We start from the raw sequence: 26307 nt of genomic DNA on the forward strand, positions 1-26307 counted from the left end.
AAGTCTTGACATTCCTCTCAGTCTTGAGAGTCTATCATAGCTTCTATGCTAGCCTTTATAGTACTTTGTATTGTAGGTTCACAACACAGTGGAATCTGGATGGACAGCTAGGCCTGCTCTCTGATCGGGAATCAACATCGAAACGTCGAAGTGCACTAGCCTTGGAGAATGGTTCTTCGGTTTGATCGTTTGGCCGTTCGATCACTTCTTTCTCGGGCCATCTTGGTAGGACAGCTCATCGGAGTCGACCAAGCAGACAATCGTTGGAAGTACAAAGGTGTCACTGTCACCTCTACCGTCCGCCTGCATCAGTATCAGGACTGGAGATCGTCCCGGTGCAGGCCGCTTTGAGGGCTTTCTCTGTGCCGTCAGCTGCCATCAAGACAATTGCGAGGAAGATGATCCAGAAAGGTCCCAGGATTGAACCTTGAGCGCAAACCCTCCGCCCAAACTTCCTCGCTCCAGTCCGTCTAGTACCCGGCGGCTTTCGTCTGCACCAACGGAGCCGACGTCATTAGGGGCGCCCGAAGGGTTGCATCATCAAGGGCGGCCATGGAGGCCGGGGAGATGGATGCTGCTGTGCCATCGCCATGTGTATCCATACAGATGTACATGCAGATGTTTCTCCTGCAGGCCTGGTCACACTTCAGTAATGTCTAGCATGCGTGCATAAAGCACTCTCATCTAAACTTTGACCCCACCGGGATTACATCAGGAATCTGCCGTCGCCGGTGCCAGGAGTACTGGAGAGTACGAGGGCTACTGGACCCATGTTGACTGCACCATTTTCGGTCAGAGCGAACCGGAGCTCTTATGAGGGACACGGCGGGACGTCGCGCCGATCATCAATCCGTTCATGCCGCAATCTATTGATCTATTGATCCATCGATCCATTGGACGGTACCATTGCGCGGACGCAGTGGTCAAGGTCAAGTACTCCAGCATCGATCGGTTTTCAGATAGATCGCCAACTCGTGACTGCTCCCCAAAGCAGTAAACTGTTCTCGAATGCCCACTGGTACTGATACTGCTTGGTGCGATGTTTCCCATGCTGCTCATGTTTCTCGGAAGGCCTGTCCACAGGAAATGGTGGCCAGGGGCCCCGCTTGCAAGGGGTTTACAGGCGTGAGGGCGTTTCGGCGCGAGAAACAGCTGCGACCCACGATATCCCTTGGTCAAGTCCATTGGTAAATTGACTGGGTCCGACCCGTGCCCAATTGCTCGTTCTCGTTCCTAGGTTTCTCCATATGCCATTCAGCACCAGACATCGTACCCGCCCAACCATGCGCGCTGAAGAATTCAGGTTTCGCGCCGAGGATGGTCGATCCTGCAGATCAGGGGCTTCGCTAAAGCACATCAGTGGACCGGCTCAATTCCGGGTGATGGGTCGGAGCCAATCAGGGGAGTTCGACAGTCGCGATGTATATTTATTGTGATCCAAAAGGTATGCATCTGAGGGTGTCTGAGATCGTAGTTGACCGACCCGATGAAGCGATCATATTTAGGAAGCCTTGTCGCGCATGTAGTTCCATCGATCGAAGTTGATATCCTCTCTCTGTCTTCCGGTGCTGGCACAGTCCTCTCAGTATGTTCTTATTCCCTCTCCGACGCTGTCTGATCCTTACACTGGTGCCAGGCCTACTGGTCGATGGAACGTTCGCAGAGGATAGCCGGTCCCGGGCCCATACGGCGCTCAATACCCTCCAGGAATGGTATAATGCCACCAGCGGGCTGTGGGATACGTGTGGCTGGTGGAACGGGGCCAACTGTATGACGGTGATTGCGGACTTCGCGGCGCTGGACTCGTCGGTGATGGAGACCGCGGAGTATGTCTTTGAGAATACATTCGTCCAGGCTCCAACATCAAACCCCAATCCAGGTCCGGAGGTGAAGACGGTGTCAAAGCGGCATGTGTTACCTCCACGAGGAAGCCAGGCCAATGTCAATGCCTCCGAATGGCTGGACTCGGCCTACGACGATGACGGGTGGTGGGCCCTTGCATGGATTGCGGCGTACGATGTCACCCAGAACAATACCTACTTGGAATTGGCAGAAGGTATTTTCTCGGCTCTGGTTTGTCTCTCTCTCAGTCTCGCTTACTTTCTCCCCTTGCTGAATGAAATACGACTCCGGAGCCAGTTGCTAACACAGTCTCCTAGACTGCTGCATGGGGCACTCAATGTGGCGGCGGAGGGGTACCATGGAGCCCCACGAGTTCCTATGTGAATGCCATCACCAATGAACTCTTTCTATCAGTTGCCGCGCATCTGGCCAACCGCGTCCCGTCCAAGCAGGACGAGTATATAGACTGGGCCCAGAGGGAATGGAATTGGTTCGCCGCGCAGGGCTTCATGGGAGAGAACCACACGATCAACGATGGTCTACTGGATGATTGTTCAAACAATGGCCAAACCGTGTATGTTGTGTCTTCAATCTGCAGGAAAACTGGAGTCCCCTTTTTTTTGGCTGACGTTGCTCCTTCTAATCTAGCTGGTCCTATAATCAAGGGGTGGTGCTCGGGGGTTTGGTGGAGCTCAACAAAGCCGCCCCGAATCGGACCTATCTCGAGTCGGCCAATACAATTGCGAAGGCCGCTATTGAAGCATTAGCTGACGCCAACATGGTCATTCACGAGTCCTGTGAACCGAATGACTGTGTACCCGACGAGACCCAATTCAAGGGCATCTTTATCCGCAATCTCCAAATACTCCACGAAGTATCACCACACGACCTGTACAAACAGGTGATCAACAACTGTGCCGACAGTCTCTGGGGAAACGACCGGAATTCCCAGAATCAACTTAGTGTAGCGTGGGCCGGCCCCTTCCATGAACCGGCCGATGCGTCAACCCATAGCTCAGCATTAGATGCACTCGTGGCGGCAATTGCTGTCTAATTGAGCAGATTTTGATTCTGCTGATTTCGTTCATGCTTCTGTTCATCAAGGCCTATATTCTTTGCATAATTTCGAGCCCTTTCAAAGAAAGGGAAATGTTAGAAGAAAAATATTCAAGAATCTTGGCTCCCCATAGTAATGGAGGAAAGAGAAGGAGTAAAAGTAAGAAAGGAGCATGAGGAGTAGTACAAGGTATGTAAACTAGAAGCAAGATCCAGGGTTTTTATCGGAGACTCCAAATCAAACCTCATTTCTAGAATCTCACTAAATGAAAGGAATACATTAGAAGAAGAATCATGTTCATGTCCCTAGGGCTCGAGCAATATCAATACGGGGATTCAATACATGTAGCCGGGAAACAGCGAACATAGTCAATGTTGAAAATAGGTGGGTATGGGGTGAACTAGGAAAATCCAATCCATTTCCCGCCCTTCTCCTAAATCTGATCGCAGAATCAAATCTGTGTCAGTGTTGGGGCTAGTCTCGCATTCCTGGCCACTTGCGCCGCGACCTTTTCCTCACGATCCATATCATTTGTCTTCTTCCGAGCGTAGTCCATTTCTGGCCAATTGTCCCAGCCGCCCCGTGTGGGCCATTTACCAAAAGCAATCTCAATTCACTCTTCAAGTGAGTGGCAAGGCGGCCACGGCTAGATCAAGCTTTTGAAGCCATTGGAGTTGCACAATTTCAAATATTGCAGGCAAAAATTGGCATAGGCCTGGTCTGCGTCCGTATTCAGCTCTTGCGCCTGATATCCGAGGATCATGAATAATCGATTTGGAGACTGCAGATATTTGTAATAAACAACATTGATCGGAGGAGATTTTGGCTCTGGGTTTAGGGCACGACGGGTTAAAAACAAACAAGTCTGAGCTTAGTTGCTGGAAGGCAAGCGAGTTCAGGGACTGTTCATCCTTTGGCCATGCTCGGCCAAATCCGGAGAATGGAGGACATTTTGCACCGCATGCCATCTAAAGCTCAATCTGCAAGCTGTTCAGACGAATAATCGTGTGAAAATCGCGAAATAAATTTCTCTATGCATCCTGGGCACATTATGAACGAACCCATTCTGCCCCCGGACCCTCCCAGGTCGGCGGTGAAACACCAAGAAAGCACGGCCACCAGCTCCATCTCCGCAAATCCTCCTCTCTGCGCAATACTTCGACTTCCTCCGGATAGAGAAGCAGAGACGCAGAGAAGAGCCAGGGCAATGGGCTGAAAGGCCGACACCCCGATCCCTGTTCATCTCACGTTTCTGCCCCAATGCGCGCGCTCCACCATGTCGGCCCGTCTCTTGCATCCCGACGAGTATGAGCTGGGCTCGCGTTCATCACTGGACTCCGAAGGCACATTCAACCTCGATGAGGCTGATTTCGAGACCCAAGAAAACATAACCGCTAGGTGGAATGCGCAGCCAATATCATGGCTACCACGCATGTTCTCGAGTATGCCTGGATACCGACGGCTGAAGACCAATACGCGACCGAACCGTGTGAAATACACGCGCCCGACATGTATCCCGCGCCCGACATGTATCCCGCGCCCTCTCTTTCGCCGACGCTGCTGGTACTTTCATTTCATTGTGACAGTCACCTTCGCGTTGATCCTCTTCACTTCGATCTTGACTCCATCCTACACCCAGCCGCCGGCCCATTACTCGACGCTACGGAAATCCGCATTGGAAAAGAGCTATCCAGGAAGAGGTAATCCACGAAATGAGAAAGTCTTCATCGCAGCCAGCTTGTATGATCGGGGTGGAAATCTCGCACGAGGCCAATGGGGTATGCAACTCCTCCGTCTGGTTGACTTCCTCGGCGATCACAATGTGTTTGTCAGCATCTACGAGAACGACAGTGGTGCGGAGGGACAGGCGGCTCTGCAGGAACTCGAGCAGCAGATATCCAGCCCAAAAAAGATTGTATTTGAGGAACATATTGATCTTGACACTATCCCGTCGGTCACCATTCCAGGAGGCGAGAGGCGGATCAAACGCATCGAGTACTTGGCCGAACTTCGCAACCGAGCGTTACAGCCCTTGAAAGATCACCCTGAAATCCGTTACGACAAGATCCTTTATCTCAATGATATTCTTTTCGATCCTCTCGATGCCCTCCATCTGCTCTTCTCGACGAATGCAAACGAGGACGGAGTGGCGCAGTACCGAGCCGCGTGCGCAGTTGACTTTGACAATCCTTTCAAATTCTACGACACGTATGCCACCCGGGACCTCCAGGGGTTCTCGATGGGACTCCCATTCTTCCCTTGGTTTACCACCGCGGGCCAGGGCGATAGTCGAAAAGATGTCCTGCAGGGCAAGGATGCCGTTCGAGTGCGAAGTTGCTGGGGCGGCATGGTGGCCTTCGATGCCCAATACTTCCAAGATCCCCTACCTGCCAGCAACGGCCCAGCACGCTTCCGCTCCGGGGCCGATCTCTTTTGGGAGGCCTCTGAGTGCTGTCTCATTCATGCCGACATTCAGGATCCCCAGACAAATGTTGATGGTTGGATCGCCGATACCGGAATCTACATGAATCCCTTTGTGCGCGTGGCGTATGATCGTCGCACGCTCTCATGGCTCGGGGTCACCCGTCGATGGGAGAAATTGTATACACTCATTCACAATTTCGGTAACCACTTGGTGGGCCTACCATGGGAGAATCCTCGTCGTACGGAGAGCCCGGGCCAAAGTGTGCAAGAGACGGTGTGGGTATCTGATGGAAACCAAGACGGCGGAGGCTCCTTTCAGGTACTCGACCGGATTGCAGGGAACGATGGTTACTGTGGCCGTCGGGGTTTGCAAGTAATTGTACCTAGCCGTAATCCGGGCCAGAAAGGCTACGAGAGCATCCCGGTGCCATCAATGTAGCCGGCTATTCGCGGTCGCCCCTGTTGCTCTATAGGGAGTAGTCTAAATGCACACCCAGATTTTTCCCCAATCTTAAATATGATGCCAGATTCCAGAAGACCCTGCGGACAGGGGCTACAGGGTGCATACCGCCATTGATTCTACCTTAGAGGACTTCCAGCTGCGGAACGGGGTTCCCCTACGGAGATGAACTGGGTTACGGAGTTGGCAGTACGGCGTGTAGAATAGTTGGTAGCGAACTAAAACTATAACTATCGATCCACTCGCCCCCTACTTTAGTTGAAAATTGTGACGGAGTAGTTCAAGTCGGTTTTGGTTTAAGCCGGTGAATAATCGGCTTCCACTTTAAAACGGGAGGCTTTTCCAAGTTCCGTTTTGGCTGTTTGCCGGCGCCGGCGTCCAAACTCGTGGCACTCGGCATCGGCAAGTGGAGTCCAGGTTTGAACTCCGAGTCTGGTTACTCCGTACTGCAGGTCGATTGGCCCCGATCCTCAGGCGGTTCGTGGGATTCTTCCAGTAAGTCGTCATTGTCGATTCTACCCAGACTTGCGGGATATCCCGATATACAAGTTATGTGAAGTCTGGCTAGATGTGACGGGATGCCCGCAGTCCATGGTCACAGTTGCACCAATCCACCACCCAAACATTTTAGGGCACCATCTTGGCCAATTTTATTTTGAAACGTAGACCAGACCTATCACCAGCTTTTCTAAATGCCCAGACCCCAGACTCAACGGTCCCCCTTCCTGATTCATCATGTGAGACTGGTGGAAGTGTCATGATCAATTGCCGCCAAGCTAGAGGGTGGCTCCTCTCGCTTCTACATGAACAAATGCAAGCAGAATATGGAGCCTCGTCAGTCTTTTATCATTTCCCCAAGTCTCCTAGTGCCGACGCCTTCTCCGTCCGCGAACTCCGTTTTGGAAATCCTAGATGATGATCATCGCCGGTGGAGTCTAGTACACGCAGTCGCTGGAGTAGTCCCGAAATCAGACTCCGTACTTGAAACCTGTGCCTGGCGATGCCGTCGATCCGGAATTGCCGAGTTTTCTTGTTCCTTGTTTCCTCCGCCGCGAGAAAGGGTTCACTTCGATTAATTCGTCTCTCGATATCGAGCCACGAATCCATTATAGTGGAGCAGCTACATAGTTTTATGAATTTCACGCGGAGTTAGGGTGGATGGGGGATTTCGTGAAGCTTTTGCTTTACAGCACTGCTGTGACGGTCCAGGATGTTTGGAAAACTAGTAGTTTTCTCACACTTGGGAAGTTCGTTCCCCCAGCATCTATCCAATCAAACTTGCGATGCTGTTACGCTGGACTCCACTCTTCGGCACGCTGAGATCCTCGTACCTAAGCATACATTCCTATACCCGACTCGACTTTGAGTGACCCTTACGAGCTCTTCATTTCACTGGTCTACAAAGGGGATCCACGCTTGACTCCTCTCTTGGATCTATGCGTAGTATTCCATGTCGTCAACGCTCGGAATTTCCGGCTGAAAGATGGATTCTTGTCCATGATATATCTTCCATTTGTGAGAATCAAATCTGATATAGATCTTTCAGCTGCCCTACCTCGTGAGGTCGCTTGCGCAAGATGTTGGCCTCATCCCTACTACTCATCGCCTCTCTCGGGGCAGGCCTAGTCCAGTCCAAGCCTACATTAGACGAGCTATATCTGGAAAATGCCCCGTCGGCGCCCCGGCCTTATGTCATCCCTCACTATGCGAACTCGCATGCAGTGACTATTGACAGCCAGCTCTATCGTTTCGCCGTCACCGGCCCCTCGTCCGGATATGCCTTCACTCTGATGAGCACAAACGCGCCCTCTAGTGGATCGCTGGGTGTGTTGCCCCATACCCATCGGACGCACTATGAGAATTTCTTCTCCTTCAAGGGCCGCTTTCAACTCTGGGCGCAGAAGGGCGATGGCGAACAGCAGGCGCGCCTCCTCACCCAGGGCGACTATGGATCGGTGACCAGAAACACGACTCACACATTCCAGATCTTGGATCCTGACACCGAGATGGTGGGAGTAATCGTTCCTGGAGGTTTCGAGTGCGTAAAGATATCAAATCCAAGGCATATCTGAGAAAATAAAAGAAAATACGGCTGATCTCATTTTTCTAGGGATCTTTTCTACGCTCTGGGCACCAATTTTACCTCGGGCACGAACACGCCCTATGTTCCTAAGGATTATAATGATTCTTCTTCGTCAGGTCCTAACTCCGCCACCATTTCCGCCTTGAAACAATACGATGTTTACGCGCAGCTAGACTTTACGCCACGTCGGGATCTCGTCAACGGTACAGCTCCTGTTGGCAACACCGAATGGCACACGGGCGACAATGCGCTGGGAACTCCTGGAAAGCCGTACTTCATTGCCAATGGCTATGGGCCGAAGTATCTGAACTCTCAGCACGGATACCAAATCGTCCAGCCATTGGTCACCCCCAAGCAGGCCCAGGATACTAACTATACCCTCTCGACCATCACTCTCAGCCGGCAGACGAAGAACAGCCCTCCTTCGTGGACCCTGGCGGGTGCGGCGGCCTTTGAGGTGGTGGAGGGATTATTATCCATCCAAATTGGCGATTACCCTGAGGCACAATTGACCACGGGTGATGTCGCTTTTATTCCAGCCGGCGTGTCCTTCACTTACTACAGCACCGTCGCATTCACCAAAGTTCTCTACGTTAGCAGCGGGAGCAACGGGGTGGATCGGCAATTGATCGAGGCAGGAAAGACCTGGGATTTTGTCACTTTCCCGACATACTAGGATTGAGGATTGCGAACTCAGATCAGTGATCTACGGGGAATAGAGAATAGCAGTATGTACATAGTCGTGATATATGGAAAAAGCCCGCCCTGCTATTAAAAGGTTTGACATGTACATAAGAAATCGACTCAGTCAATAAGCAGGAGAAGAAGAATTAAGCGTTTTTCAACCTGCAACATTCCCTCTCCAATGGCTTCGCTCTTGATGCCTCTGCGAAATTCGCCCTTGTTATTACTAGATTGCGGTCATCTTGCCGTCCTATCAGATAACCACTTATCTTATCACCGCCGAGCTCCAACCTTTTTCCACTTCCACACCTCCTCAATGGGCACCAAACGCTCCCGGGAAGGGCAGCCTCTCGGCTTCTATACCAAATCAGAATCCGCATCGAATACAATGCCATCCTCCGAGTCGGCTGGTCCGACTCTCACTATCTTTGAGGCCTTTCGCAATGAACTGGACGAGCACCATGACCGCCGCGAGCGCATCATCAAAACTAGCCGAGATATAACTGCGCTCAGCAAGAAGATGTGAGTGATATAGATCTCTCACATATGGATTGTTTTCCTGACTCTGAACTTCTTGGAAACCCCAGTATATTTGCCCTTCAACGCGTCCGAGCCATCAACCAGCCCCTACCTCCGAAAATCGCACAAGAGAATCAAGCCCGCTTAGATCAGATCCACGCTCTCTTCACCTCTATCGTTGCCGACGTCAGCGACATCAACTCCTGGCGCTACCAACGTCAGATGAGCGGTGGCATCCAAGAGTTTATTGAAGCCATTGGGTTCGACCACTACCTGCGCACCCAGACGTTGATTACACTTGCGGAGGTTGCCGCGTGGTTGCCTACTGGAATCCTAGTGACCGAGGAGGACTACTTGATGGGTCTTTTTGATCTGACAGGCGAGATGATGCGGTTCGCCGTGCTGGCTCTCAGCTCAGGCAATGCAATCCCCGCTGTGGCAACGGAGCCATGCGAAGGTGCGGCCCGACAACTTCCACATCTCTCGCCCACGCAAGCTGCTATCGTCATTGATCTCCGAGCCATGCGAGCACGATTCGAGTCACTCGGTGTTCCTCGACGGCATCAAATTTTGAAAGATCTCTGGAAGAAGATGGAAGTGATGCGGAATAGCGTCGAGAAAGTGGAGCGAGCCGCTTACGGAATCCTCGTGCGCGGGAGTGAGCGCCCGAGTGGATGGACTCCTGATCTCTCTGCGCCCATGGAAGTGGAAACCCAATGAGTCCGAGATTAAAAACTTTGAGATTATTCCAAAAAGAAAAAAGAAAAGAAAAAGAAAAACCGAAAGCCAAATTATCATTGACGTGACGCAATGCACCCGCAAGACACGATTTTCCTGGTATTCAAAACGATATTGCAATGGTACCCTTCTTCCTACTCACTTTTCCATCTTGCGCGGTTAAATTCTCGTCGCATTCATAGAACTTTTGTTTCTCAGACTCAGCTGGATTCATGATCCTAAAAGTAACTTTGAAGCGGCTTTGATAGAAAAAAATTATATTGACAAGCGTCGAAATTAAGAAAAAACCGCTTGTTAAGATTCTCATAAAGAAACAGTCTTGAAAATAACACCAGTGATGCAAAATGGTACATATTAATACCCGGCCAGTGAGGCGCGGTTCACGAATCCCGAACGTATCAATACAAAGCCGTAAAATGCGCCCGGGTATCTAATCATCAAGAGCGCCGAGCAAGTAGAAGTATAGAGGATGACTGAACAAATGACAGGATTAAAGAGGTAGGGGGGAGGAGGGGGGGTAGGTGGAAGGCAGTGCAAGTGAGTGCAAGTATAGGGGGTGGAGGATTTGGGCGAGAAAGGTCAGGCCCGGAAGTCATACATGCGGACAAGATAATCATCTCCGCCGGTGATGAAGCGGCTGTCACTGAGGCCAATGCAGTTGACTGCCGCCGAGTGCCCGTCATAAGTGTCCTGGCAAGTGGGAATACGAGGGTCCCAGATCTTGACCATGCGGTCAATGCCTCCGGAGGCGATGCGTAATGTGTCGGCCGAGAGGGCCCATATACCCTCCAGATGTCCAAAAAAGGTGCGCAGGCATCGGCCAGTGTTGGTTTCCCATAGTCGGATAGTCGCATCCACACCACTGGTGATTATGTAGCGAGGTGGCTCCAGCCGTTCTTGATCTTGGTCAAAGGAGGAGCCGAAGGAGGAAGGCTGGTGGTGTGTGGAGAGGGCTCTAGATTCTAGCACGGGCGAGAGAATATTGACGGCATCACCGTTCTGCGATGATGTGCTAACATGATCATTCTCGCATTCGGCGAAATGGGTTTCAAGTTCAATCTCACGAGGCAAGGGGATGACCTGCTGCACGCCACCGATATGGTTGTGAAAGACTCGGATACAAGTCTTCGTATCCAAATCCCAGAGACGTGCAGCACCATCTTCGCAAGCCGTCAGGACGGTGCGGGAGGCAGTGTCAATCTTGACAGCATTGACTCCTTTTGGATGAGGAAGCACAAAGGTCGACTTGTCCTTGAAATTCCAAATCTTGACTGTCCGATCCACTGAAGCAGACGCAAGCAGGGTGGCATCGAAATGGAGCGCAATGACGGCTTCAGAGTGGCCATTGTATCTCGAGATGCACTCGCCCGTCCGCCAATTCCAGACTCGGATGCTGCGATCCAAACTTCCCGTAATTAACTTGGTGTCATCAAATTGGAGGCATCGAATCCCAGCCGTGTGGCCTCGAAGTGCCCGGAGCTCCTCCCCGGTCTCCATATCCCAGATCCTGATGGTCGCATCGTAGGAGCCCGTCATCAAAATGTTGTCCTCAAATTGAAGACACATGACGCTATCGGTGTGACCACGAAAGACTTTAACCGAACAACGACGATGCTTCCAGTTCATGCCGACGACGAAACGGTCACGGTAGACATCTTTCCATGGCCTGTATCGCGTCTTGAAATAGTCATCATCCGGCTCCGGCTTGTATGCAGGGGACTTGCAGTGACGTTTGATCATGGCGCAGCTTTGTTCATCGGAATCCACCTTGCGTTTGCCGGTGGTGGGAAGCTCGACGATGGAGCAAGTGCCATTGGGAGCGCCATCCCCGGCACTGTTCGAGGACTGATTGCCCCAGTTGGTTGCACGCAGCTCAATTTCGCGCTTGGATTCGCGCAGACGTTTGCGATCAAGCAACGGCAACCCCCAACCACACTTATTACATTTGCGGCGAATGTGCTGCTCACACATCCGATGCCATACCACATCGTCATCGGCGAGAGCTCGCCAGCGGTGCGACACTTGGGCAGCGCGGCAAAGAGAGGCGGTGTCCAGATATCGGAGAATTTTGAAGGATAGCTCGGGAGGCAGGGCGGTCAAGAAATCAATACGAATCAACTCCCGCACGCTGGCCGAGATGAAAGAAAGTTGGGGGAAGCAGCATTGGGCGAGAATGCCTTGCAGCATCAGCTTTCGCTGTTTGGCTGGGGCCGCTGAGAATAGCGACCACACATGTGCGATACCTTGCTGGTCACTTTGCGGCAGTGATTCCAACTCCTGTCATTTCCAATCGGTCAGACGAAAATTCTTCTTTTTTTTTCTCCTGATTGCGAATGGGTGGGAATGAGAAACTTACCCGTTGCAGCTGATGCATAGACTGTTCGTCGGCCTGTCGCCGACATTTCGAATCTGGCTGATGACGATAACAGTAGCCAGCGTTGGCCAGGCGAGGCACGGTGGGCTCGCCGTCCTCCGATCGGAGAGGGGCATACTGCCGGGGCTGGTATTTAGCGAGGAAGGGGGCGACGTTTTGTTTCGCAAGCTCCGCAAGGCTGTCAACAGCGGCGGACTCGCTGTCCTCCTTCTGTGATGCAAGCTTCCACTGGGGTTTCTCCGTAGCTTTACTCGCGTTGCTCGGCCCCCCAGTGTTATCTTTCGAGTTTGACGAGACGGTGGGATGTTGCTCCATGCTGTGGAAGCGGATAGGTGACTTCCCAGGCTCAAGAATTACGGTCAAGATGAAGAAACAATCCCGTTTTAGAGGGTTTCGCGGCTCTTATGATTCAAAAGACCAGTTGAGAAAGGCGCTTCTGGAAGTCGACCAGCGCAAATGATGACGAAATGGGTGTTTCGTTCTCCTTTGTACTTCTCCTTTTTCGCGTTCGGCCCTGTTGGAATATCCACCAAGGTCCCTGTCTTTTGTTGATTTCTGGAGTGGCGAAGGACGGCAGACCGCTGTCGGGATGAGGGGAGGTGGCGGCGAGTACCTTGAAAGATAGAGGTGAATGTTTGATAAGAGATTGGCGGCCTGGGAGGGAGAACGCAGTGAGGAAAAATGGACGAGGGACGACGAAGAATCGGCTGAAATAAAGGATCACCGGGAGACAGGGCACTATCGCGTGCTCACAAATGATTCATTCCGATTTCCAAGTCCGAGTACCAGACGAGATCAAAGGTTGAGAGGTCAATGAGTCGAATGAGTATGTATGAGAACGAAATGTCGAGGATCACGCCACAAGGCGGTGAACGCAGGTCTCGTGATCCCTGCCGGAGTGAAGGCTCCACGTGATGGCGCCATCTCCACGGACCATCACCTCAGCGCACGCCATCGGCGGTGCCACAGTACCTGATGGGTACGTGATGAGTGTGCGGAGCGCCACATAGTGCGGGAAGTACCGATTTATGTACCCTGACACCCAAGCTGCACACCAGTTCTTCTGATGGCGCCATTGCCGATCTGCACTAGTCCCACTCTGTAGATTCGTCGCCTTTCCTCGCTCGCAAATTGATCGGATATGTCCAGCGCATTCGAAAAGAGTCCAGACCGCTTGACTTGATTTAGTGGATTATGTCACTTTCGCTATCGATTGAAATTGGTCATCCATACATTAACCACTTAATTAATTAACCTGACTAGTTAGTCAACTAAAGATAGTCTTGTTTACTTGGCTCAACACCACGTAAGGCCTCTCCCTCCAAGTCGGGAGTAGTTGATGCCACTACCGGACTAGAAAATGGTGTGAATTCGGGTTCGAAAATGTATATCGAAGGACAATAGTTGGCTGTTAAAATTCAAAATCTCACTCGTTTAATACCAGAAGAAAAGACCAGATTGAAACGCTGGTGGCGAGCATACTGGGAATAATCCGATACTCTCCACCTTGAAAGTGGGAAAATATATATGTAGGTCATGCACGTCGCGTAGCATACATACCTGGGCAAACATGTGAACGAATTACAGGGAATTTGAATGTGGGTATTTGCAATTAGATGCCACATTTTGTATTGTATTTTAGCAGTAGAAGAAATGAGGCATACACAGCGTAAAAGGACGACATGAATTTTTGTGCCCTGAGATCTAAACCGAACTTGAAAATCGAAACCACTGGGCTTACATAACCTACAGTTCGCGTTGATGGTCTTGGTCACCTGATTTTCATTTATCAAGTATTTGAGCACCCACGTGACAATATTATTCTATCCCGATAACCCGATAACCAACCTGATAAGCCCTCGGCACATCTCCGGTTGAATGCTGATGCGGCCTCGTGTCGTCGACGCCGTGCTCGACCATGGCCCCCAAAAGCGCTGGTTTGCCGTACCGTCGAGACTCGAACGATTGGGAGCGGGACTTCTTTGATATTCCGGACGAGTCCGCCCTGCTCGTGGTCAAGCGACAGTTGCGCCGCGTCCGCACCTGGCTGGTCTTGGCTGTCCTTCTTCTCTTGATCATATGGATGCGCCGCGAACGTCCGTCTACATCATCGTTGCCTCATATCAATTACAACGAGGTCGATTGGTCCCGATTTGCATTCACCCAATATGCCACCAGTGAGACCTACTTGTGCAACTGTGTCATGGTGTTTGAAGCCCTGCAACGGCTTGGGTCCCGTGCGGAGCGAGTGCTATTCTATCCCAAAGAGTGGGATCTAGTGATAGACGATGATTCAGACCGCATCAGTCAGCTGCTGGTTCTGGCTAAAACGCAGTACAATGTGCAGATGGTGCCAGTTGCCATCGAGGGTGTCAGGAAAGAGACTGGAGGGGAGGGAGGTGAGTTTATTCGCCACGCAAACACCTCCGCGGACATATATGCTGACCCATAGGAACCGCCAACAGAGTTCGCCGAGGCCTCATGGGATACGAGCACCGCGAAGCTCTATGCATTTGGGATGGTCCAGTATGATCGGGTGATCCACCTCGACTCCGACATGCTGCTCCTTCAACCCATGGACGAGCTGTTCTTCCTACCCCCGACGCCCGTCGCCATGCCTCGAGCATACTGGCTCTTACCCGAAGAGCGGAGTCTATCATCTCTTTTGGCTGTCATCGAGCCCTCATATCGCGAATTTACGACCCTGAAGGACGCGACTCAATCGGCGATCTTGGGCCAGATGGATCTGAATCTCACGAACACCCAATACGACATGGAAATTTTGAACACCTACTATGGTAATAGTGCCCTGGTGCTCCCGCATCGCCATTATGGTCTTCTCTCAGGGGAGTTCCGCACCAAGGATCACCGACGGTTCCTGGGCAATAGCCACGAGATCTGGAATCCAGACAAGATTCTGGCAGAGGCCAAGTTTGTGCATTTCTCAGACTGGCCCCTACCGAAACCCTGGATTATGTGGCCTCAACAACAGCTCGCATCGCTGCAGCCGGCTTGTGAAAACAACCCCGGCACGCCCGAGGAGAGTGGGTGCCGCGACCGCGAGATTTGGAAGCAGCTTTATGATGATTTCCGGCGAAAGCGAAAAGTACGAGAGCCCTCGAGCCAAAATTTTGGGATTTCCATTTGAAAACTGCCATTGACAACTTCTTTTTCTTAGGACATTTGCAAATTGTTGAGCTTCCCAGCTCCGCTTTGAATGTGTTGCTTTTTGGACGGTTCTTGCCCTTCCATAATCCGTTGATTCTCTAGCAATTTGTACAGTATTATTGTGGTCGGCTTGGTATAGACTTTTTCTATTTCCCTGGCGCTTTTAGCATTCAAGATGATTATGATTTGGAAATACAGACAAAAGGCAATGTACAGAGCCTTGAGACTAGTAATGGAGTAATTTCAGGGCACGCGACCCGCGCGGAGCCTGAGTGGTATCGTAAAAAGCAGAAAACGACCGAAGTAAAGATCGCCATACTCTTCCAGAGAAGTATGGGCTGGAGACCGTCTCCGTCCACAGCCCTGGGGTTTGCCATATACCCCAGACTCAGGGAATCAGTAGGCGAAGGCGGCTTACGGCCTGAGTGAGTTGCCCGACACTGGCTGAGCTGGTGTCAATTTCGACAATGATCGCAATCGACAGAATCAATGTCACCAGGACTATCTAAACTGGTCGTCAGCGATGCATATCCCAAGCCACAACGCGTCCGAGCTCCCTCTGCTCGCTCTATGCATTTATCTGTCGTGGTCTCTGGTCTCTGGTCTCTATTCTCCCACTCACCGCGAAGAGGAGGAGGCCCACTGCGTTTAGCTCCCATCCTCCGGCATGAACGTTGCCCAACACAATCGCATTTTGCTGTCGCCAGAACCGGAAGGCTCCGATCAAAGCGACCAGGATCGCCACGCAATGACAAGTCACCGACAGCGGGATGCCCGCCTCGTAGAACTTCAGCCGGTCCCCCGATTCCTGCAATCGGAATAATTGCGCGATCACGACCCCTTGCATCGCCACCACCACCGAGGTCCGGATGTAGGCGAGAAAGGTTCGTTCTAATGCTATTGGGTTGGTCGACGGTGATGGTCAGCCATCTCTCTCTCACCTCTGGGAACCTCTCTACGTTGCATTTCCCGGCAATAGGCCCTTGGGGACTTACCAAAGTGATCTCGATTCTTTTTATGCGCCACCGTTCGGGTGACATGCTGTGTCCAGAACCGAGCGACCGAGCCCCACGGTCCCTTTCGTTGGACCCCGGGTTGCCGAACCTGGGGGAGCGACGAGGTGCGTCGCCGGGTGGACACTCGTACATACTCCTCCCCTGATGAGACTGATGGAGAGGAAGAGTCCAGATGCTCCTCGTCCTCTCCGGTTGTAATGTGCTGGAGTTCGACGGCCTCCCGATATCCCCGAAGCTCGTTGATGGCCGAAACACTTGTACAGTCCCTCTGGGCTGCACCCATCGGCCGGCCAGGATCGGAAGACGGACAAGAAATGTTTGTTGCCATGGCTTTCAAAGATGACCTCAGGAGCACAATATGGAAATTCTTCCAGTGTGCACCATGATTCAAAAGAGGGGAAGCGGTGGATTTTGGTGTGTTCACGGAACGGGCGCCGATTTGTCCAGTGGGCCCCCTTTCTCCCGCATCAATCGTCGACCTGGAAACACACTGGATTCAGATCGCGGGCTGCAAGACATCGGTAATAAAGGGCTGGAGGCTGGTGGGGACTGAAGATGAAGGATCCTAGGCGACAAGTACACTTCAGAAGCGGAAGCATAGGTACCAAATAAGCTTAAATCAATGCCGCATGTACCACGGTCAACGGATCAAGTGGATTGGGGCCCCACAAGAGATCACATCAATGCTGGTCGTCATGATGCGAACCCGTGGCAGCGGAGATGCCTCGGACACAAATAACTTAGTTATATTTAACGAGAGTACAAGGATACTAGTATTATTTAGTGCTTGGGTTTATCAATAATGCAAGTTCCTTTTGCTTTGTTCATATTCATAATCCTATACGTCATGCACCGGTAGGTTGATGCATTCATAGGTGGGTAAGGTATGATTAAGGTAATATTAAACATAGCAAATTGGCCGCCGCTCCACTTGCCCATCTACTCAGCGTATAGCTCTCCGTCCCAAGGTGGAAAGAAAAGCATTGCAATTCATTGGAAAATCATCATTCACAAGCAAGAAAGTAAAGCAAAGCAAAGCAAAGCAAAGAAAACAGCAGAAAGGGTGCCAACGCGGAAGGATGTAAAACCTCCGTCAATGTGCCTGATATACCCGAAAGCCTCTGAATTCCCAATAGGCCTCTTCGAACTGGCTGGGATAGTTGGCAACCAAGTCTGGGCAGGTCGCGGGACAATTGTACATCTCCGTGTAGTACTGAGGTTGTGCAGCAAGTTGCCCACAGAGATCAATATTCGCAATGATACTCTGATTCCGGAAGTGTGAAGCAATCTCACACTCCGTACTGGGAAAATCAGCGAGCGCCGTGCCCCATGTAGAGGGGTCAGGCATGCTGTTCGCATTGGTGATGTCCAATGGGATGGCATCGCGTGGGAAGAACCATGTCCGGATGCCCGCATCCCGAAGCTCAAGGGCATAGATCTATCGAAGATTTTGTGTCAGCAGGACGGAGTTCAAGAGAAAACAAAACAATATGCCACACTTTAAATCTTTAATATGGTCCACGATTGGGGAGTGGTACTCACTCCACCACCACGGGCATTTAGGCTCGGACCATAGGTCGACGAGTCGCCCATCACTCCACAACCCGCGTTTCCGTGCGTACTATTGTCACAGGTCTTGTAGGATGCGGTACCCGTTTGCTTACGCTTGACACTCATGCTGCAGCCCTCAGTCGTGTGGAGGGTGACCTCATTCCCATGTGATGCTTCATTGGTAGATTCCAGAACGTCAATCTCGCCATTGGTGGGCCAGTTATACCCGTCGGTCAGCCAGAGTGCCGGCCAGGTTCCACAGCCATGAGGGGTATGGATGATGTCGAATATGAAGAGACCAGTGTCATACTTAGCCTTGGACTCGATCCGAACCGAGTTGCGACCCGCCAGAGCCTTGGGAGTAAAGGCATCCACTCGTAGGATGGCAGATGTGTCGGTTGCATAGGTCAGATTGAGATCCTGGGCAGCCTCCTGGTTGACGTACACCACGAAGCCATCCGTTGGGTCATCGCCCGAGAAATAATCAAACTGATCGAAGAACGAAGTTCCCTCGAAGGTGTCCACTAGCTGGTAGTTGATCGGTGAATACTCTGGATACCGATTCACTCTGATGCCCTCGACGGTGCCAACAACCACGATCACCATGACGATCACTAGGACTATCGCCGCAGAAATAATCTTCTTACGTGTCGACCAGCTGTGAGGGTCATACCATAACGGAGCCACAGGTTTTCTCTCGGGCGAAACGGCCGCGCCAGTGACTTTCGGCACGATAGGCGTCTTGGGAACATATGTAAGGCCAAGCTGGGGGACCTGAGAGGTCACCCCGCTATAACGATTGGCATACTCGGGCGGGAGTAATCTGTCATCCATGATTCAGTGCCCGAGACCTGCGTGTCTGGATGTGTATAGGTCGCGTCTGTGTGGTTCTCCCCCAGAAGGATGGTCGGCTCGATAAAGAACAGTTATGCTAGCGAGGCGAGGTTTTCTTTTTCTTTTTGCGAAAGTCCGACTACCCTTTTATTCCCTTATAATAAGCATTTTTTCAGACTAGGCACAGGGACTCATGATGTTCATATCATCAGGGAGCGCCCGGCATGCCTGGTGCCGATCATTGGAGATGGCCCGTTTGCGATGCGCCGATGCCCCAACTGTCAAACGGAGGAACGATAAACGTTGTCAGTGAACCAAGGACCGAACATGACATCATTTTTTGAAGCACACGTTTGAATGTTTCTGATTTGCCTGTCTTGTGCTATTCTAAAGTCGACTCTACATCATAACCGCTCTGGAGAGGGGACACCAACTGGAATCTTTCCGTTCTCGGATAGGAATGCGGCTTGTTGCGCGCGTGGACACCACGAAGACATGGAGAGATGGAGAGGACATCAACGTCATAACGATATCGATATTGATGAATGCAGATTAAAAAAAATAAATAAAATAAAAATAAAAATAAAAGAAAAGAAAACTAAATCGAGTGAAAAATAAGATAGAGCAAGAGGTAGAAAAACGGTACACAACAAAATGCATGGTATATATCCGCAAGATCAAATCTCAATATAAAGCCGGTATGACGCCAAATCAAACACAAGCCGACGGACAGGTATATATGTATACAAATTGAAAATAACGCTGAGAATTCTATGAGTGTATAGAGAAAGATTGCGAAGAGAAGAGGAAAGATGTTGGAGTTGCAATGGCGATCGTCAGCGATTCGAACGAACAGTGGAGGAACGATTCACAACCGCATCGCCGTTCGCATTTGACGAATGAGTTTGCCAGTCATACGACTCCATGCCGGTCGAAAGGCCAGCGTCGGCCTGAGATTGGGAAATTGAACGAGATTGTGGACGACCAAGAGATTCACCCCCACTGAGATTCGATGCCCGACGGCGCATGCGACGCTCCGACTCAGCGGCCTCACGGCGGTTGAGCGCGTCTGAAGGTAGCAGAACGGCGCGGTCTAGGGCGTAGGGCAAGCCACGATGCCGACCCCGAATCTGCATCGCAATGATCACCAGTTTGGAAACCACATTGAACTGGCCCGAGAAGGAGGTGTTGACACCAGGATATCCAAAGGACAGACCCACTGTACCGTACGCCGACACGACCTCGAACAAGACGGTGAAAATTTGGAAGCTGTAGTCACTCGCACTCTGTAGCCGGCTACCTTCGGCGATAGTGATGATAAATAGCCCCAAGAACACATACCACAGATCAAAACTCAGCTGGCGTCGCAAGTGAGTACCAATATAGCTGGGAGCGGTCTGGTTGTCTTCGTCACTCTCCTCCTCGTAACCGTAGAGGCCCAGGCTTTTCTCTTCATATACATTTGTCCGACGCATGGAAATGGCGATGGGGAAGACAGATATATACATCATGATCAGGTAGGAAACCTGTATGGCTGGATGAAGATCTGCAAGGTTGACGACTCCAAAACCAGCCGTTCGAGTAGCTGCGGCTTGGAAGAGACCATCCAGAACTCGAAGACCTGGCGGAAGCTGTGTGACTGCCGAGTCGTTCAACTGTCAAGAGGTTAGCTTCAAAATTGACATGTTGATTATAATTAATGTTCCACTTACGTCCAAAATAATGAAAAAAATGACATCAATGCCGTTCAGAGCGACCAAAATTGCGAAAAGCCACCACGTGGCATTTCGAGGGAATAGCAGAGTGAAGCAGCGGCGAGGATGATCCAAGAGAAACTTCAATTCTTCCCATAAAGCCGTTCCCTGCCGCGCGAACTTCGAGAGGATCCAGATCATCAGCCGCAACATACATGGGAACCCGGTATTACCGATGACAATCAAGAACGCCAGCATCAGAAGAGGGAAGACCGCGCGCTGGAAAGAAATCATTGAATCCGGCGTAAGCGCAAATCCCAAATCGTTGAAAGCGGATGCTGACGTGAAAATCCCCCACCAGGGTCGACCAACACCGTCGGCCTTGACAATATCACCCCAGGTGTTCGTAGTCATAATCCAGCCAACCATGCTGATCAACCCCAGAAGGTGAAATCCGAGATAGTAGGAAATGAGGACCACGGCCAGCGTCTTCAGGGCACGATACTCGATGCCTCCCAGTTCGTCACGCTGTTCCTCGGTCAGATCCACGAAGTTGGAGTTTCGCGCAACGGTCGCATTCCAGCTCAGATACGGCTGAGTCGGTCGCTCTCGCTCTTGTGTGAGAGATCGAAAGATGCCCCGGAAGGTGTGTCGGGTGGCCACTGGCCCCAGCCCGGCGGCCTCCTCTCCATCCTTGGTGACTGTTTCCCGGATTGTGGGCCGGGTGTCCAGGCGGGAGAAAGTGTTTGCCCGGGTGCGGGTGCGAGTAAAGTCAGGCTCATTGATGGTGATGTGCGGCCCTTCTAGCGGATGCACTTGATCGACTTCGTCCGAGTGTACCGGGCTGGACGGGGGTGCCTGCTCCGGCTCCTCTTCGTCCCCTTCGTCCAGTGCCTCTGGCACCCCTCCGCGGTCGTACTCACGAGGGCTGGGAATCCGAAGGGCTCCCTTGTTCTTGCGCTGATTCTCCACGAATGCAATATGATGCTCCGGGCTGAGCTGGGTGGGTACTCGGAGGCTACCTAGTCCGAATCGACTTTCCACGACAGGGTCGGTCTCGTCCGAGCTGGACCGCCCGCTGGCGCCCTTTGCCTCCCCGTCGCCTGAATCGGTCTCCGCGTGCGCGTCATTGACGGCTTTGGCTGTGGGGTCCGGCAGTCGGTCACCCCTTGCATCTCCGGCATTATTCCGCAGCACGACGATCGATCGGCCGCCGACTCCAAGCTCGGCCCGATTGAGCTCCTCGCTCTCCTTTCCCTGGGTGACGGTGTCCATGCGCGACCGGGTGGTGCGTAAGGCCCGCGCATCGCGCACGACATGTTGGAACCGCTTCTCGAACCAGTAGAGGCGGATGAACACTAGCGCACTATGGATCCAGATGGGAGTGCAAAAGAGGGTGATCAGATAGAGCACGATCTGCTGATAGAGACGAAGCTGGTTCAGGTCGACCGTGTTCAGCCCGCTCTGCGTGGCCGCGCCGACCGACAGGAACAGGGCATCGATATAGGCGATGTCACTGCCGGGATAGACAATGATCGAACCGACGATGCCCCAGGAAATGATATAGGTATAATGGAGGACAATGAAGTTCAAGTGTAACCGGTTGAGCAGAGGGACCTTCCGCCGCAGGGTATTGAGTTGGCGAATGAAGGTTGAGAACATGGTCAACGGACGCAGATGTCGGCGTCGTCGATTCCAGGCGGAGGTCACAATCCGCGCAGGTGAAGTGACCGGGACAGACTGGTCTCGCGGGGAGGGGAACTTGGCGGTCCTATAGATATGGGGAGCACCATGCTCCTGATCAGTTCAAGCCACACAGGAAGAGCAAGTAGTCGCGCATCCATCGGGATGGGGACTGGGTGAGTTGGGGACTGTTTGGGGGGTGGGGGGTTTGTCCTGGGCATACATGTGGGTGTAGCGTCGATCGGCGGAGGTTTCTTTGGTTTCTTTGGGGGGAGGTTTTTTTTTTTTTATCTTTTTTATCCTTTTTGTTTCCCTTCTGGGTGGCGGGGGAGTAGAAGGAGCACCGGGCGCGTACCGCCGGGGTTAGCCGCGTGGCATTGATGCACGCCGAAGCCAACGAGTAAAGAGCATTGTTCGGAGAGAAAGGGTTGGCGACGTTGGAGAGGAAGAAGGGTTGGGTTAGACTTTTGGGCGGAGACGAAAAGGGCAACGGGCACAGGCGAAAGAGGCGAAACGGAAACCGAAGGCGCAAACGGTCGGGAGCGGCCAAACGGTACGATTACAATGACGGGGCATGACGAGGCGGGCGACGAGGCGGGCGACGAGGCGGGCGACGAGGGCCCCGGAACCACAAGCAGGGCCGCAATGACCAACGTTACCGCACCGTACCACACCAAAATTACCAGGCTGCCGCATGCTGGCCAGAAACGCCCCAAACGCCAAAAACGTGCCACTGTCGATCTCCGGCCTGTTGCAACTTGCATCGGGCGGTGGCAGAGTTTCGGTGCCAACTCGTGGAGAATCGCACACGCATCGCTTGAAAAGACTCGAAAAGGCTCCAACGACTCGAAGGGACGCACAAGACTCGACCCGATTCGGAAGAACGTGCCCCTGCTGTTGGTGAAGCGGCTATGCAGCCGCCCACCAACCAACTCCCTCAGTCGCTTCCAGTATGGTGGACGGCATCGCCTATCATGATGCGTGAATACATCATACGGTGGAAAGCCAGAGACACGGGTTGGACCAGGCAACACCCAATAGGACTGGGAGTATCCTAAATCCCGCGAAGAATCCAACATGATCCAGAACTCCCGTGGCGGCGCCGCAGTTGGTGATCAAAAACATCCCCCTGATCACGCTGGATCACGGGTGGAGATCACTGCCAACAACTCGAATCTCCCAACACGCGAGAGGGTGATCGCGGTGCTCTATGGCTTCTCTATGGCTACAATCTCGGATCTGGTCTGTCCAGTTTCCCGGACTACGGTGACCCAAAGGGCAGACCGAATCTCCTGTAGATGAATTCCTCCCGCCCCGACCTGACCCCAAACAATGTGCTAGCGGCCGGGCTAAGCTTTTTCGCGGAGGCGGTTCGCAACCCCCGTCGCGCCGCGAAGTCGCACGCGAGGCACTGATTGGAACACAATCTTTCCTGGGCTCCATCGCTGGCCCCATGCCATTGAGATCTCGACTGCAGCCGCACGCTACTCTCGCTCATGTCCAGTGGCGGTGGAGGCTGTGGGAGTTGGATCCTGCGCGATGCCCGCCGGATCTTGCCTGCATGTACGTACCATGCACAAGCGTTATCCGCTCTAAGGGTCTATATGGTGAAGATTTCTTTCTTTCTTTCTTTCTTTCTTTTTTTTTTTTTTTTTTTTTTTTTTTGAGGCAGCTCGAGTTCGGTGGATGTTGGAATAGTTCTATGCTGAGTACATTTCCACCTATTCAGCTTCATTGAGATCGTTCGGGATCTCGCGCCCTGTTCAATTTTCCCTCTATCACTTTTCTTCCGGCGCGTAAGGATACCCCGAAATGGAGAAGGGTGCGACGTACTGAGTATACTTCGTTACTGAGGAGGCTGATCCGGTCTGCCACATCGATTTCGAGCCCTCGCCCGGTTGTGTGGGTCCACTTTTTATGCATCCTCGGTTGCTATTAATATCCTTGTACCGAGGAGGTAGTGACCCTTTAGGGGAGTCGTATGTGAACGACCGCAAGACTACATTATTTGAATTCCGATTCAATCTTGTACACAGGAAAACCAATGCACCAAGCCTAGATCGTGTCAAAACAGATTTTCAATTAGCCTTTCGAGGTATCCTTGCTCTTTCGTTGTTCGTTGCGACGCTCTATATGTCTTTATATATTTTGAGAAGAAAAATAAGGAACCCGACCGAACCCCATTTTAGTCTGTTCGTTCCCAATACATAAAATGCTGTCTTTGCCATTGGTCCACCAAAAGGGAAGCCTCCTGCCAGAGCTCCGTCATGACATGGCTCCGTTTCCTGAGTCCCTTGCATTCCGTCGATCTCGGCGTAGAGAGTCCCTTAGTAGCAAGTGTACCCACCATCAATCACGCAGTTGGCGCCCGTCATGAACTTCGACGCATCGGACGCAAGAAAGACACACAGCCCATTCAAATCATCCACGTTCCCCAGGCGATTTTGTGGCGTGAGCGACTTCCAAATCTTCTTCTGGGCCTCCAGCGCGGGCACCCGGTTGAGCGCCGTGTCCATGTACCCCGGAGAGATGCTATTGACGCGGATGTCGTTCTTGGCCCATTCGGCCGCCAACGACTTGGCAAGCTGGATGACACCGGCTTTGGAGGCATTATAGCAGCTCTGCTCTTGCGGATAGTTGACCACCAAGCCGGACATCGACGCCACCAGGATGATGCTGCCGGGCTTGCGGGCTGCGATCATGGCCCGGCCAACGGCTTGTGACATCAAAAATGACCCCGTGAGGTTGATGTCGATCAGACGCCGGAACATCGCAATATCATAGGTCTCCGCTTTGATATTCGAATCGGCAATGCCGGCCGAATTGACTAAGACATCGGGAGCACCGTATTTCTCCACACAGGCCTCGACCGCGGCGGTGATTGCGGCGGCATCGCGCACGTCGACGCGATAGAAGGAGATTGGCAAGCCGGTCTTCTCGTGCAACTCGGCTGCGGCTTCATCCCCAAGCTCCTGGTTGGCATCAAAGATGACAATGTTCTTGGCCCCGGCCTCGGCGCACGCGCGAGCCATATAGTTGCCCAGTCCGCGGGCGCCTCCCGTGATGATGACCGTTTTACCGAAAATACTCATATTTCGCATAGTGTGTGGCAGCTGCTCGTATACCTTTCTGGTCAGAGGATTGACGATTTCCTCAGTTTCGGACCCGAGGGGGGGTCTGGTATAGGATGTGGGACGGTGGTTGCGCAACATGGACGGTATGTTTATGCCCCGTCCCCTGACCCGCGTCATAGTCGGTGACAGGAATTTCTTTCTCGGGAATTCCATTCTTCTTGTCGGTCGTGTGGATGCGATTGATGCTGTTTGTTTTAAAAGGTCCGGCGAGACGTGGCAGCCTGAAGAGGCCCGCTCGAGAAGGGCGAATAAGATGGCGTGTCAGAGACATTGACAATGACATGGGATACCCCGGAGGAGACAAGTGTTCAACTGGAAGGGATCGATGGGGTTATCCGACGAAGAAATACAGTCAATTGTGAGATTTTCCCCCTTACGCGACCCGTCGGGGGAAGTCGGTGATACCGAGCATATATAGATCCAGGGCTCTATGGCTACCGGCAGGGGGGTTTGGTCACCCCTGGAACCCCAAGTGCCGCCCGATTGGATTCATGCCTTTGGCGGATGGTCAGGTGAGCATTTCGTTTGTGGCAATGAAACTGAAATTAGGGGTGGACGAGGAGTCTCTCAAAATCGGGCAATCGTTCCAATCATGAGCAAGGAATGCGGGTGCAAAGGATCCATGAGGCTTGTTAACCAGGGGGGACGCTTCGCTTCGGGCGGAAACCTCGCATTGCTGCATTCTTTTTTTTTTCTTTTCTTTTTTTGGGGAGGGGAGAATAAAAAAAAGCAGACGAGAAGAGAAATACAGAGTCCAAATAATAACCATAATAGTCGTCGTAGTCTAGTTACATGGTACGGCATATTATTCATGAGCTGCATGGGCCAGGTCGAAAGGATGTCCTTGGCAACTGATTTCCCTCAGGCCTATTCCTCCAAACCCCAGACCCCGTACAGAGCACTCCGGGGCCGAGAATCCGACTAGACAGTCTCTTCTGATCCGATGGCGCGCCCTAGCAGGAATTACATTTGATCATCATTGATTATATTTGAAGATGATTGAATCGGGCTCTATAGGCCGTACTCGATCACAAGCTTAGTGGATT

The 26307-nt window shown here is 52.1% G+C and overlaps 11 protein-coding genes across 11 annotated transcripts; 6 read left to right on the forward strand and 5 right to left on the reverse strand.

The window, feature by feature from the left end:
• Positions 1-1587: 1587 nt before the first annotated feature.
• On the forward strand, positions 1588-2896 carry N7462_006783 (putative glycosyl hydrolase; the record flags this gene model as incomplete). Its single annotated transcript, XM_057078501.1, has 3 exons — positions 1588-2073; positions 2160-2416; positions 2491-2896. 3 exons carry the CDS (start codon positions 1588-1590, stop codon positions 2894-2896), a joined length of 1149 nt encoding a protein of 382 aa, XP_056934081.1.
• A 1279-nt stretch (positions 2897-4175) lies between these two features.
• On the forward strand, positions 4176-5762 carry N7462_006784 (glycosyltransferase family 69 protein; the record flags this gene model as incomplete). Its single annotated transcript, XM_057078502.1, has 1 exon — positions 4176-5762. One exon carries the CDS (start codon positions 4176-4178, stop codon positions 5760-5762), a length of 1587 nt encoding a protein of 528 aa, XP_056934082.1.
• A 1598-nt stretch (positions 5763-7360) lies between these two features.
• On the forward strand, positions 7361-8542 carry N7462_006785 (uncharacterized protein; the record flags this gene model as incomplete). Its single annotated transcript, XM_057078503.1, has 2 exons — positions 7361-7821; positions 7894-8542. The coding sequence occupies 2 exons, from the start codon at positions 7361-7363 to the stop codon at positions 8540-8542; spliced, it is 1110 nt and encodes a 369-aa protein (XP_056934083.1).
• A 324-nt stretch (positions 8543-8866) lies between these two features.
• N7462_006786 (translin family protein) lies at positions 8867-9789 on the forward strand (the record flags this gene model as incomplete). Its single annotated transcript, XM_057078504.1, has 2 exons — positions 8867-9072; positions 9138-9789. The coding sequence occupies 2 exons, from the start codon at positions 8867-8869 to the stop codon at positions 9787-9789; spliced, it is 858 nt and encodes a 285-aa protein (XP_056934084.1).
• A 597-nt stretch (positions 9790-10386) lies between these two features.
• N7462_006787 (F-box/WD repeat-containing protein) lies at positions 10387-12496 on the reverse strand (the record flags this gene model as incomplete). Its single annotated transcript, XM_057078505.1, has 2 exons — positions 10387-12084; positions 12164-12496. The coding sequence occupies 2 exons, from the start codon at positions 12494-12496 to the stop codon at positions 10387-10389; spliced, it is 2031 nt and encodes a 676-aa protein (XP_056934085.1).
• A 1603-nt stretch (positions 12497-14099) lies between these two features.
• N7462_006788 (Glucose N-acetyltransferase 1) lies at positions 14100-15329 on the forward strand (the record flags this gene model as incomplete). Its single annotated transcript, XM_057078506.1, has 2 exons — positions 14100-14580; positions 14647-15329. The coding sequence occupies 2 exons, from the start codon at positions 14100-14102 to the stop codon at positions 15327-15329; spliced, it is 1164 nt and encodes a 387-aa protein (XP_056934086.1).
• Positions 15330-15767: 438 nt separating this feature from the next.
• Positions 15768-16693, reverse strand: N7462_006789 (DUF202 domain-containing protein; the record flags this gene model as incomplete). The annotated part of the gene is made up of 3 exons (XM_057078507.1): positions 15768-15854; positions 15972-16246; positions 16345-16693. Coding segments are annotated over 3 exons (711 nt in total), but the record flags the coding sequence as incomplete, so codon positions are not given.
• A 765-nt stretch (positions 16694-17458) lies between these two features.
• Positions 17459-18750, reverse strand: N7462_006790 (glycoside hydrolase family 16 protein; the record flags this gene model as incomplete). The annotated part of the gene is made up of 2 exons (XM_057078508.1): positions 17459-17803; positions 17908-18750. 2 exons carry the CDS (start codon positions 18748-18750, stop codon positions 17459-17461), a joined length of 1188 nt encoding a protein of 395 aa, XP_056934088.1.
• An 836-nt stretch (positions 18751-19586) lies between these two features.
• Positions 19587-22284, reverse strand: N7462_006791 (potassium ion transporter; the record flags this gene model as incomplete). Its single annotated transcript, XM_057078509.1, has 3 exons — positions 19587-20405; positions 20463-22215; positions 22262-22284. 3 exons carry the CDS (start codon positions 22282-22284, stop codon positions 19587-19589), a joined length of 2595 nt encoding a protein of 864 aa, XP_056934089.1.
• A 407-nt stretch (positions 22285-22691) lies between these two features.
• On the forward strand, positions 22692-23542 carry N7462_006792 (uncharacterized protein; the record flags this gene model as incomplete). The annotated part of the gene is made up of 3 exons (XM_057078510.1): positions 22692-23027; positions 23169-23369; positions 23426-23542. The coding sequence occupies 3 exons, from the start codon at positions 22692-22694 to the stop codon at positions 23540-23542; spliced, it is 654 nt and encodes a 217-aa protein (XP_056934090.1).
• Positions 23543-24454: 912 nt separating this feature from the next.
• On the reverse strand, positions 24455-25532 carry N7462_006793 (D-arabinitol 2-dehydrogenase; the record flags this gene model as incomplete). The annotated part of the gene is given in 2 exon segments (XM_057078511.1): positions 24455-25304; positions 25324-25532. 2 exon segments carry the CDS (start codon positions 25530-25532, stop codon positions 24455-24457), a joined length of 1059 nt encoding a protein of 352 aa, XP_056934091.1.
• Positions 25533-26307: the final 775 nt, after the last annotated feature.

This window comes from Penicillium macrosclerotiorum (assembly GCF_028827735.1).
Source record: "Penicillium macrosclerotiorum strain IBT 26536 chromosome Unknown utg000006l_segment0_segment0, whole genome shotgun sequence".
In the NCBI taxonomy this organism is placed as follows: Eukaryota; Fungi; Ascomycota; class Eurotiomycetes; order Eurotiales; family Aspergillaceae; genus Penicillium; species Penicillium macrosclerotiorum.